A 13,035-nucleotide genomic window follows, 5' to 3' on the forward strand; every position below is an offset into this window, starting at 1 on the left:
GGGTCGCTGAGATGTGGGGAGGCAGCGCTGACATTCGCTGCCTGCCCCGGCTGCGGAAACGTATGAGGTCTCCCGCCGTCCTTGCTGTACGTTGCTTGATTCTTTTACTTAGCCGGGGGGGTGGGAAACGAGTTGGAAGCCGATTTGCGCGGGGGTGGAGGTGGTTTGTTGGGCTGTGCCGCCGCTCGCTGCCAGGTCGGCAGCTGGTCGTGTCAGTCTGCGTGTGCCGCGGCGGTGGTGTTGCGCTTTCCCCCCAAAGATGGCACTGGATGTCTTTCGCATTTTCTCGGGATATTGTTTTTCATCCCCTGAGGAGCCCGTCTCCTGGTTGGTACAGCTGTAAATCTTCCCCCTTTTTCGCATTCATTCACCCTTGCTCTGTCGTGGGTTTGTGTTCAGCGCTTGTGAAGAAGGCAGCTGGTTATGTGCGGTGAATTAGAAGTGAACGTCTTGGGTGTTTGGGTTTTTTTATTTCTCCCCCCTTCTCCCCTCTTTTTTTTCATCTTAATCCGGCGATCCTAAAGCCCCCGCAGGTGACATCAAATGTAAAATGAAATCTTTGCTGGAAGAGCACGAGGAGTTTGTGCTGGCAGAAGTGTCACCCACTGTTGGGTTCCTCTGACCGAGCTGCGCGGCTGCCTGTGGGAAGGAACCTTCCCAGCTCTTCTCCAGCTGCCCTGCCGCTGGGTCCCTTGCTGTCTGGCGGGGGGAGCTGCTCGGTGCCGGCTGTGCCCTCAGGAGGCAACACAAGCTCCAGCTCCCGATTATTTGATGTGCTTTTGGCAATGCCTGATGGCACTTGCCTTTCTGCTCTTCCAGGTAAACGTGTACGGCGTCTTGGCGGGGAGCGAAAGGGGACTTTTGCCCCAGCTGTCAGTTAAGGAAAGGAGTTTGTTTTCTGGGTTCTCAGCGTGAAAAGAGGCGTCGAGATGCGTGTGGAAGTTTTTGCGGAGCTGCGAGGCTGCGCGTTGCTCAGTCAGCCCTGCAATCTTTGTGTCGGCGGCCGGGCAGCATGAAACGGAGTGAAAACGTGTAACGCTCAAAAGCTGAACTAGAACATGTCGGGTTTCTTTGAGAAGGTTTTAATCTTGTTTGTCTTGTGAAAATGGCACTGGATGTCTTTCGCATTTTCTCGGGATATTGTTTTTCATCCCCTGAGGAGCCCGTCTCCTGGTTGGTACAGCTGTAAATCTTCCCCCTTTTTCGCATTCATTCACCCTTGCTCTGTCGTGGGTTTGTGTTCAGCGCTTGTGAAGAAGGCAGCTGGTTATGTGCGGTGAATTAGAAGTGAACGTCTTGGGTGTTTGGGTTTTTTTATTTCTCCCCCCTTCTCCCCTCTTTTTTTTTCATCTTAATCCGGCGATCCTAAAGCCCCCGCAGGTGACATCAAATGTAAAATGAAATCTTTGCTGGAAGAGCACGAGGAGTTTGTGCTGGCAGAAGTGTCACCCACTGTTGGGTTCCTCTGACCGAGCTGCGCGGCTGCCTGTGGGAAGGAACCTTCCCAGCTCTTCTCCAGCTGCCCTGCCGCTGGGTCCCTTGCTGTCTGGCGGGGGGAGCTGCTCGGTGCCGGCTGTGCCCTCAGGAGGCAACACAAGCTCCAGCTCCCGATTATTTGATGTGCTTTTGGCAATGCCTGATGGCACTTGCCTTTCTGCTCTTCCAGGTAAACGTGTACGGCGTCTTGGCGGGGAGCGAAAGGGGACTTTTGCCCCAGCTGTCAGTTAAGGAAAGGAGTTTGTTTTCTGGGTTCTCAGCGTGAAAAGAGGCGTCGAGATGCGTGTGGAAGTTTTTGCGGAGCTGCGAGGCTGCGCGTTGCTCAGTCAGCCCTGCAATCTTTGTGTCGGCGGCCGGGCAGCATGAAACGGAGTGAAAACGTGTAACGCTCAAAAGCTGAACTAGAACATGTCGGGTTTCTTTGAGAAGGTTTTAATCTTGTTTGTCTTGTGAAAATGGATTTGTTCGTTGCGTTTTGAGATCGTTGTGGGTTTTTTTGTCATCTGCTCTTAACATTCTTATGGTCCTTAGGTGCTTTGCGCCTGACACCTAGTTTGGTTTAGCCTTTTCTACCCTTTTTCTTTTGCACCCTGGCCTGTGGTCAGAAAATACTTCAAAAACGGGCTGCTGGCACCCTTGCTTTGATTTTATAAGGAGCATATGAGATTTGTATGCTGAGTTACTTTCTTATAGAAAATGTCTTGGCTGCTTGACAGTGCTCAGTTTGAGCTCTGTAATGCTCATACGTCACTTTTAAAAGGAGACTTTCCAAATGCACTAGGAAGCAAATCTGTTGATCTTTCTGATGCTGCACATTCAGACAGAAGTGTGAGAGTTGTGCATTTTCTCTACTCTGCCGTGCAGAGAACACGGTCGTGTTCTAGCCTGTTTCCAGCTTAGTTTTGGGGGCATTCAGAGTTGCCGTTGCTAGTGAGACAGATGTTAAATAACAAGTGAGAAGCACTTTCCGTGGCTTGGCAAGCAAGCATGCAGGTTAACAGTGGATTTTAATTTTTCTAAATTTTTTTTTTATGACATGGGGTCTCCTTTGCATTCCTCATCTATGATGCTATACCCAGACTCTCCCCGTTACTGGACTTTGGCCAGATCCTCAGCGCTGTTGTAATCCCCCTGCTGAAAGAGATCAGTGCCAGGTGGCTGGGGCAGTTCTTGGCTTGCCGTGTCATTTCTGTTTGCAAAAAGTATCCGTGCTTTATTCTGCCTTGATCTTCTGTGTGTGTGTCTATATGTACACGCAATGTTTATTTACACCTTCTGCCTTTTTCTCCCCCCTTTTAGGATTTCAGATGCATGCCAGGTCCCCGCTGAATGCCAGAAGTAGAGATCACTACAGATGGAGCCCCAAAGTCCACATGGCAGCGGTGGGTCCCTAGTGGTGGTGATTCAGCAGCCTTCCTTGGACAGCAGGCAGCGGCTGGACTATGAGAGAGAGAGCCAGCCCACGACTATCTTGTCACTGGACCAGATCAAGGCCATCAGGGGCAGCAACGAGTACACCGAAGGTCCATCTGTAGTGAAGAAACCCGGGCCGCGGACAGCACCGAGGCAGGAGAAGCATGAGAGGACTCACGAAATCATACCAATTAATGTGAATAATAATTACGAACACAGACCCAGCCACGTGGGGCACCAGCATAACGCCAGGGCTCCCGTCTTGAGCAGATCGACCAGCACGGGGAGCGCGGCCAGCTCGGGGAGCAACAGCAGCGCGTCCTCCGAGCAAGGGCTGCTGGGGAGGTCGCCTCCATCCCGGCCGGGCTCCGGCCACAGGTCTGACCGGACAATCCGGACGCAGCCCAAGCAGTCTTCTTTGCTTGTAGATGACCTGAAGGGTCCTTTGAAAGAGGACTTGACGCAGCACAAGTTCATCTGCGAACAGTGTGGGAAGTGCAAGTGCGGCGAGTGCACGGCCCCCCGGGCGCTGCCCTCCTGCCTGGCCTGCAACCGGCAGTGCCTGTGCTCGGCCGAGAGCATGGTGGAGTACGGCACCTGCATGTGCCTGGTCAAAGGGATCTTCTACCACTGTTCTAACGACGATGAAGGGGACTCTTACGCGGATAATCCCTGCTCCTGCTCCCAGTCACACTGCTGTTCTAGGTACCTGTGCATGGGAGCCATGTCCTTGCTTCTGCCTTGCCTGCTCTGCTACCCTCCCGCGAAAGGATGCCTGAAGCTCTGCCGAGGGTGTTATGACCGCGTCAATCGTCCAGGCTGCAGATGCAAGAACTCAAACACAGTCTATTGTAAACTGGAGAGCTGCCCCTCTCGGGGTCAGGGCAAGCCCTCATGATTTTTGGAGGGAGGTTTACTTCCTCCCACTTCAGTTTTTCAGGTTGTAGCTGATTATTTTCTTTCTTCTATTTTTTTCCTTCCCCCCCAGTTTTGGGAGGGGGTTGTTCTTTTGTTTTCCTTGCTGTCTCCCCAACTTTAAACACATAATTTCTTCTCTTTGCATCTTTGCTTTCCTAGCATTTTATGTAGCCATTGCTGCTCTTTGGTAAGTGTGGACCTGGTACCTGCATCTGCCACTCACTTTGGCAGCATCTTTTGAGTTTGTAACTGAACCACTCCTGAAAGAGACAGTGAGGGCTCACTGGGCTCTTGAAGCTTCTTGCTCTATGAATATCTTCCCAAAGATCTTTTTTTTTTTTTGTTCTCAGCAATTCTATTTTTATTTTTCCTTACCCCCCCCACGTACCAAGGAAGAATAACTTCCATGAGTGAGCTGGGTTGTGAAATGACTTCCTGTGCATGCTCTTTCTGGAGAGGGATGTAAAATAAAGGCTTTACCAAATGAAAGGCCTGACTCGTTTCTAAGCAGCCTGCTTTTTTTTTTTTTTTTTCTTTCCTATTTTTTCCCCCCCTTTCTCTTTTTTGTCTTGTGGAACATTCTCAGTCCTGAGAACTACCCTGCCTTTTTTTTACATTTTCAATGTAACTTCAGTTTTTGCTACAGTATGTAGATCTTCACATTGGAGACATTATGGCTGCAACATACTCATTTGTTTCTTTTTCTGTCAAATCTTTGAAGGATATTGCTTACTCCACCCTCCTACTCCTGTTTTTATAATCTTATCAGTATCAGTTGGTATTAAAGTTGGTGGTGTTCATATATCCAAACAGCCTTTGGGTGTCATTGAGTCACCTAAATGTTCTTGACTCCTTACAGTTTCTTGTGATCCTTTGGTTTAGTGAATTTAGCTTTGCTCTGTACTTTATAATTTTATTCTGTCCCTGTTTTATTGCCTTAGCCACAAATTGTGGTCCTTTTTTGTATATTTTATGTATAAAACACAAAGTTGAATCCCAACTATTTTTAAGACAAAAGTCTGTTAAAACTTTTTTTATTGTAAAGAATATTTATTATGTGAATCTCTATTATTTTATGATATTTATTGCAAAAGACTTCAAAAATGTACTCATGTCTGAATATAACAAAATATCAATACGTAACAAAATAAGGATGACACGAAGAATATGTTAACTATAATGCAGAAAATATATTAATTAATGAAAATGGCTCTTGAGTTCTTTTGTTACAACAACAGGTTGTGAACTACGTACCAGTATTGCTGGGTTGTTTGGGTTTCTCCTCCTTGCAGTCTGTCAGGTAGCAAATAACTTCCTATTGATACTTCAAAACCACTAGTCTGTGCTCTAGTTTAGTTTACCTAATTTTAAGTTTGCTAACTATATATCAAGTAAGTTTTTGCTATAGGATATTTAATGCGATTTAATGTATACATTGTGCTTAACAGTGCCAAGAAGTGCAGGCCCTTTTTATTTACCAAAGCATTTGGAAATATGGTTGTGGAGGAGGAAACCATAACTTTGAGGGTTGATGGTTTTTTTTTTCTGTTTGTTTTTTTCTTAAAGAATACCAGATTAACATGTGAACCTGTTTCAAATTTTCCTATACAGAGCTTTTTGCCTGTCTGACTTGTACATCAACTGAAGTAATGAACCTACAGAGCTCAAATCTAAATAAAAAGCAAGAGGCAGGATAAAAAAAATACTGGTTGTGGTGCTGTAGTTTGCTAGCTTTGAAATATGGGGGGAGGTATTTGTGCCTATGTCTACAGCTTGTTTGGCTCTTTTCCTGAGCATTTTCTCAATGACAACTGAATCTATCTTCTGTCTTTAAATTAAAGGCTCTTAAGGGTGACCTGAGTGTCATAGCTGCTTGTGGCCATTTAACACATATTCAAGGAAAAAGCTTTTCATTGAGAGTGAATGGGTAAAACTCATTCTTCTGTTCATGTGGGTCAAGGCTAACACCACAATTCTTCTAAAGTCAGAAGTTTATTGAATGGATGTAATTTTGCATGGTGTTGAGAGTAAGTGGTTCTAGAGAAACTCCACTTTAAGAACACAGTAATAACTTGACAAATGTGTCATATCTTGCGTTTTAAGTCCTGCTGCTCTGCATTGCCGTGTTCGAGCTGTTCTGCATATTGGTGATTTGAGTAAGCTCAGCTTTTGTAGTTAATGCTGTCAAAGTTGGTCCAGTGTCATACAGTGAGCTGGCTGGAAAGTGGCATTCTTTATTAAATGGCACTGATGGCTCCCAACCTCCAAATTCATGGGCTGGGAGGATTGTGGGGCAGATGTGTAGCTATACAGAGCCTGCTTTCCAACATAGATTCTTCACAAGATGAAGCAAAGCCAAGGGGAGAATGTTTCTGAGGAGCAGGTGACTTGCTTTGCGCTACTTTCCTACCACTGATACTTCTCTAACCGTGACAGCTGCAAACAGCCCTTGGGAGACAATGAAATCCTTGTCCAACAGTCATTGGTGGTCAGATATGACCATTTTTATGACTCTGCACTGACACTCAAATACGGAGTCAAATGCCTTGTCACAATTGGATACATCCAGCTCTGTTGAGTCAATTTCTTCCTGCTCTAAGGGTGTTAGTTAATCCTCTTCAAGAAAAATGTTTTACTGATTGCCTCTGTCTCTCTCTTTTTATTTTTTTTTTTCTTTTTCTTTGATCCAGGTGACTTAGGAGGGGGTTGAGTTTGGTTCCTAGCAGAAAAGTAGAAAGCCCAAAGGACCCACATGCACTCTGCCTTTTGCTAATTATCTTCCACCATGAGCTGTGTCACAGCACTGTTTCAGATGTCTTCAGAAAAAGTCAACAAACCCCACGCTCTAGTTAGTCACACTAACCACTGTTCACTTTACTAACTAACCTTTGGTAACAATTTCAGGTTGTGGCTCCTTAGGAGGAAGGTTTGACTTTGACCTGAGAAGATAACAGTTCTTTGTGTGTCTTAAGGGGTATTCCAGTTGCCAGGTGTTGCCTGGAGAAGGCAGCGTTAAAGCAATGAGAATAATAATTGGGTTTTTTTCCTTGGGTTAGATGCTGTATCATTTGTAATTGGTGTTCATCAGTGTCTTTGAGTTCACTTTCAGGTCTCCTTGAAGGCAGGGAGGTTGCCTTACATTATGGAAGTGTCTGTGACTTCCCTCAGGCAGACAGATCTTGTGTAGAACCACACAGGGTTGCGTGAGAGCAAATTAATGTCTTTCTAGCTGAAAAACATGAAGCTAATGGATGTAGGCTCCACAGTTTGAAGAGACGAAAGTTATTTTGAATATGGCTTAAGCTGGCAGTGGTTATAATCTGTTCTGCTTTCTACAATATAGCAATGAATGACCATCTAGATATGCTGTATTTTGTTGTAAGGGGGTTTGCTGAAGGCTAATGAGACTTCTGGCGATTAGGAGGCTGAAGTGCAGACAGAGGCTGCAGTTCTTCAACCAGAAATTTGTCTGTGGGCTGTTCAGGTTACTTTCTCCATGTCTGCAGAGTGCAGAGTCCATTACAATGTAGATCATAATTATTTCTCAACCATTTCCAGATAGCTTTGAGCTCTTCTTTTGAAAAATAATGAGAACTCTCTATAAAATGATAATGTAATTAGGCAATAAGTTCAGCTGACCTACTAACCTAATTGTGTGGGTTGGTGATGGGTTTGACCAAGCCTGCCATCTGCTTATACACAGCAGAGTCCTGAAATGTCACATAAGGTCTGGGATGGAGGAAAAAGGGAAATCCCTCCAGCAAGCTGGAATTCAAGTCTTGGTTTGCTTACTGTCTTGAAACTCGTGGTGAGAGATGAATTTTGGAAACAGATGGTAAATAAATTTCTTCCTGCTGTAGGAATAGGGTGAGAATGACTTGGGGTGTTTCTCTAAAGGTGGCTTCATTACACTAATGCTAGTGTGGATGAGAGGGTTATCCAAGGGGGGGATAATGCTTGAAAAATGAAAAGTACTTGCTCTTGTTCATGGTTCCATATCATAAAGACAGGTGGGAGAGGATTAGCTCCTCTGTCTGTGATAAAGCAAATCTGTTAAGAGGGATTAGAAGAGCTAGATGAAGTGTTTTAATGGACTTATATGAAGTAATAGATTTTTGTCCTGGAGGAATGTTCAGGACTCACTGATACTTCTGTATTTCTTGTTCTGCTAAAATTACCTCCAAATTCTAAGGAATCCTGATTAATTGTTGGCTTTCTTCCAGCTGGAGCATTTGTGTCAGTCATGGTGGTGCTTCAAAAAACCTGGAATAAAATTTTGTTCTGCTCTCATAGAGCTGGATTTTCCAGCCTTACACAGTGCATGGGTTGCACAGTTCTTGTTCCAATTTGCCTTCATCAGTGGGCAAGTTGCTCTTAACCATTTGTACTTCCTGGCTGTGGTTGGTTTTCACCTTTCTTTAATTGAGGGGAGTAGCCAAGGCATGGCTTCTACCTTTGGCATGAGGTACCTAGCCATATGGGCCTCAGTTAACAAGCTTTATACTTACTGGAAGGATCTATTAAAAAACCTTCTAAGCTGTGCAGACAGTTTCCTTAAGCATGTTCCGCTTCCATGTTAGAACATGCATTTGGGTTGTCACTGGCACATGGGATTGATGCCCCACTGTCCTGCAGGGCGTAGGGGAACTCTGTGAGTTGGGCAGCAAGCACAGCCCCCAGATCAGCTTTCTGGAGCCATCTCAGCATCTAAAAATCCCAGCACATAGTTACTCAGGCTTCCTGTGCAACCTTATGCTGTGAATACTGCTGCAAGCTGAGAGCTCTTGCAGTGCATGTCCCTGCTGCCCACCACAGGGCAAAAGTCCTCACCAAGCACTTGCAGGAGGTGTATATCCCTGCAAGCTTTGCCATGAACGTTAAACTTTCCAGCTGCATTTTCCATGCCCGTGTGCCTTGAAATGAGCTTTGTTTTGCACGTACACAGGGAGCAGTGTTGGTACTGATTTGCTCTCACTTCAACTTGACTGGGAAGGCCATGCAATGTCTACAGGCAGGTAGTCTGTTAGATACTGTGTTTTGTGGCTTTTAAATCCAAACTCGGTGTCTCTTGAAGGTTGTAAGATTAGTATGGACGTACCAGCCACAATCAGAAGCCAACACCATTGGAACACAGCATCATTCCCAGATTGCTCAATTTATATTTGTGATTAAGAGATGCAGTAATGTTGTTTTTCTCAGTATGATGCTTGTGGCTGCCACCCCTGCTTTTCCTGGTGAAGGTGTCTTGAGATGAGATACAGCCTCATTTACTTATAAATACAAATACAAGACAGGTTTTCTGCAGACCACACATAGTTTTATTTCTTTAGGTTTAAGTATGGAGGGGGGAAACCCTAATCTTAATGAAAGAGCTTTGGATTTTATCTTCAGAAAAGGACCAGAAATTCACCTGGATCTTTCAACATTCCCGACATAGGTGCAAGGTAGAGAAACTGTGCTACCAAGGGAATTCATATTACAAAATTAGCCATCTTCAGCTTGAAAATGGAATTGTTGTGAATTGCTCTTTTAAAATTTATTTTTAAGACAAGAAACATGCATTTGTTTTATTCCTTTGAGAAAGGTGTGCCAGAGGGCCATGCCTCCCCTTGCATTGTAAGCACACCCTGTTTTGTAAACCTTTGTATACACATCCAGTGCTGCGGGTCTGAAAACAAATATCCTGCGGGACATGTTGTCAAAAGGCAGAAACGTTTGACAGTGGCTCTACCCCAAAGGGCTGAACCTCATTGTGTTTGTGTAGCAAGGAGCACAATGGGACTCGCATCCTGCCTGACCCTTCAGGGTCGCTGCTGTGGTATGACTGGTTTTATACCACCAAATATTTCTCCTGAATGAAGTTGATGGATTTACACCGATGATGAGGTTGGCCAGGCCACAGCATGCTCATGCTGCCAGCCCTGCTGAATGGAGTCAGAACCAGTGGCAGGGCTTTTTCCTTGTTTTCTTTTTGGTTTTTTTTTTTCTTAATTGGGTTGGCTAATACAGCACATTGTGTTATGAATGTCTGGCATTTATAAGTGTTATGATGTTCTTAGTTTATATGATAAAGTAACTGTGGGGAAGTAGCTGGATTATCCTGAACTGGAATTACATCACTGATTAACTACTTAATGGGTATTTGAAATGAAACAGCCTGTCTTCCAGAGTGTGCTTCAGCTTCCAAACCAGCTGATAAATCTTCCGGCGCTGTGAGGATTCCTCTTCCCAACTTTAAGCAAGATAAAAGTTGGAGTTATCTGGCCTGGTCAAGGTCCTCTCCAAGCATCGTTTGTGGTGTGGTGTTTGATTTGGTGCCTTCGGATGTCTGCACCTTAAGAAAAGGACACTTTAAAAAAGTGAAAAGGAATAAGCCAGTTGCCTGAAAGGAAAGGGGAAGAGCTAGAGCTTTCCTCCAACCTCAACACTGGGACATTGCACGGTACCTTCTCTTTAATATCAAGGTGTCCTAGCTGCCCCTCTTCAAAATTAATTTTCAGCAGTGTTTCTTTCTTATCAAAACCAAATCTTATCAACGTTTCATCCTACTCCTTTTTAGAGAACGATTGTATACTTGTTCATTTTTCACATAGCATGCCAAGTTCTTCTGGATGAAACAGGGTATGACACTGTGAGCCACCTGTGCTTCTACTGAGGTACATGCTGATTTAGGAATTTGTGTGTGTTCTGCATCTCTTTTGAATCTTGATGAGGATGAGCCCGGTTAGTCAGGGTGGGAAACGCAGTATAACTGGATCTTACGATTTTGTTTTGGTCTAAGGCTCAGATTTAGGTATGAACTTTGCAGAGTTTGGCAGTCTCTGGTGTCTGCCCTGGAGTTTACTGATCTGCAAGAGTTTGTGAGGAAATATAGTTGAAAATGCATCGGTTCTGCTGCATTAAATAGTCAAAGGGTCTCTCTGGGAGCAAGTGGTAAACATATAGGAGGCCCTTCTGGAGTCTCCATAGAGATTTTTGTATAGGCTTTCAAATCTTGAGCTTTAGAGCCTGTATGCTTGTTTCCCTGCTTTCCATCTCCTGCCCTGTACTGGAGCAGGAGCACCTGCCATGGTAGTTCCAGAGTCATCTGTCAGTGCTGCCAGGTGCAGATAACATCCAGTGTAAATGGTAATCTGATTTGCTGGGCCTGCTGACAACTAACACACTGGGTTTGGGATATCTTTATCTGTTCAGGTGGCAAAAATTGCAAAGCCTCCTTAACAAGTAGGTCAAAGCATTTTGCGCTTCGACTTAGATGCTTTTAAATAAACTCTGCCTGATAGAACAGCTCTGAGGAAAGTTTTTCCCTTTTATTGCTGGGAAAACTGTGGCCAGAGGGATGCGTGGAGTCTGGCTGTGAGGCACAACCAGAGGTCTTTCACCAGCAGTGCAGTGTGGTGTTTTATTTAACTAAATTGTTTGTCTGTACAGAGAGGTGAATGGATGGGAAGAACTCTTTGTGCCTGAAACTGAAGCGCTTTCTGGAGAATATTTATGTTGTATGTTGGAGCACACCATAGACTGTGTGTGCAGGCATTTGGCTGTGATGGTTTAGAAGCAACACGGATATTATTATGGGGAAAAAGATGTAATCCTAACTCAGGAACCAATTTAAAATGTCCTCGATACAGCGCACTGTAAGTATGGTATTTAAGATTACGTAAATAAGAAATCAAATGTATTTCAAAGCCATGTGGGTGTGGGGTGGGTCCGTCTGTAATGAACAGTTCCACTTTTATTGGTTTGGGGGATTTTTATTTAAATAATATTTGAAAATGGCAGTGTCAGCGTTAGGATATGTGGGAAACTAGGTAGGAGCCCAAATAATACATGTTACTTGCAGGGCTAGAAACTAGAGCCATATCCTATGGCCTTCTAATTAAAACTCTTTATTTCCACAGATTTATTCTGTGGGCCTTCCTAAATAGATCAGCCTTGGGTTTCTAATGGTGACTGCTTGAGGAGGAATGTAGCCTTTGTTACTCTGAATAGTTGGGAGCAGATTACCGGGCTGCCAATTTCCTGTTGCCTTTCAGAGCTGCAATTTGAGCCCTATTTGCTCCTGGCTCTTGCACAATTGAAAACAATGGGTGGCTTCTTTCAGGTTTCACTTCAGAGCTCTTAGAAACTGGGGAAGTGGCAAAAGCCCTACTTTACAGGTAATTAACAATAGATAATGTTTGCTCTGCGGTTTGTTTTTTGTTGGTTATTTTTTTCCTCCCTTTTTCCCCCCCTTTTTTGCTGATAAAGCCGCTAAAGGTGGAAGTGCCCCCCCAGCTCCCAGTACAGACGCTGCACGGGCAGTCTGGTGGATGCAGTGCCAGATGTAACCCCAGCAAGATGCTGGTGCTGGGTCAAATGTGCCTCCAAGGGAACAAACTTAAACACCAGACCAGAAGAGCTGCTGGGTTGCTCGCAGTGCTGAGGGCTGAGCATCAAAACCCCGTTTCTATCAGCCCAGTATGTGTTTACTGTTGTGAACCTGCTCTTTGATTTAGGGCCCCTTTTTATTGTATCCTTTATCTCCTTTATTAGGTGCACGGTTCTCATACCTTGTTGACGTTTATGTAGGGTAGTTAAATGTTTCCTTGTGCATATTCAGTTCTAGGAAGCCACCTGTCCTGTAAAGTTTATCTTAAATACAGAAGCTTGTTTTACCACATAAAGATATAAGTGTCTGTTGTTTAACCTTATCTTGTTATTGGAGAGCTGCGGACACCTAAGAAGAAGGTGCAAAAAAGCTGCTCTTGCATGGTTATTCGTATTTATCTAAAAATTAGTTGGGACAGACAGAAAACGTCTACATTGGGATGCTTGCAGGTAGCAGGGTAAAAAAGATGAACATTGCAATGAGAGTCACCTGCCCTCAGAAGGGAATTTCGTGTCTGCACACTGGAGGCTGTGAGGCAGAATGCTGGCAAGTTTTGAAAAAAGAAATGGGGAAAATAAAAATGGACCTTTGGACATGCTGATTGCAGAAATGTCTCACTGGACATGTAGAGCCAACTGTTTATTTGGCCTCTATATATGTGGAAACGTCTTGAGGACACAGGAGATTTGTGCATACACTCAGTGTGTCAATGACCACTTGCATCCTGTGTCTGCCAACCTTATGTTTGCAAAAACTGGAGGAGAGATGGAAAAACTCGCTCTGGTAAAACCTGCTCCAGTAAATACTGGCTAATACAAGTAGCTCTGCTCAAATTG

The 13,035-nt window shown here is 44.5% G+C and overlaps 1 protein-coding gene across 1 annotated transcript; it reads left to right on the forward strand.

Annotated features, from left to right (window-relative positions):
• The first annotated feature begins 2,851 nt into the window (after positions 1-2,851).
• On the forward strand, positions 2,852-3,808 carry SPRY1 (sprouty homolog 1, antagonist of FGF signaling (Drosophila)). Its single transcript, XM_010008908.1, has one exon. It carries the CDS (start codon positions 2,852-2,854, stop codon positions 3,806-3,808), a length of 957 nt encoding a protein of 318 aa, XP_010007210.1.
• The last annotated feature ends 9,227 nt before the right edge of the window (positions 3,809-13,035 follow it).

Source organism: Chaetura pelagica, unplaced genomic scaffold, assembly GCF_000747805.2.
Source record: "Chaetura pelagica isolate M959 unplaced genomic scaffold, ChaPel_1.0 scaffold221, whole genome shotgun sequence".
Lineage (NCBI taxonomy): Eukaryota > Metazoa > Chordata > Aves > Apodiformes > Apodidae > Chaetura > Chaetura pelagica.

Coding starts and splice junctions, on each gene's coding strand:
- SPRY1 (XM_010008908.1), top strand. CDS start 2,852: ATGGAGCCCCAAAGTCCACATGGCAGCGGTGGGTCCCTAGTGGTGGTG.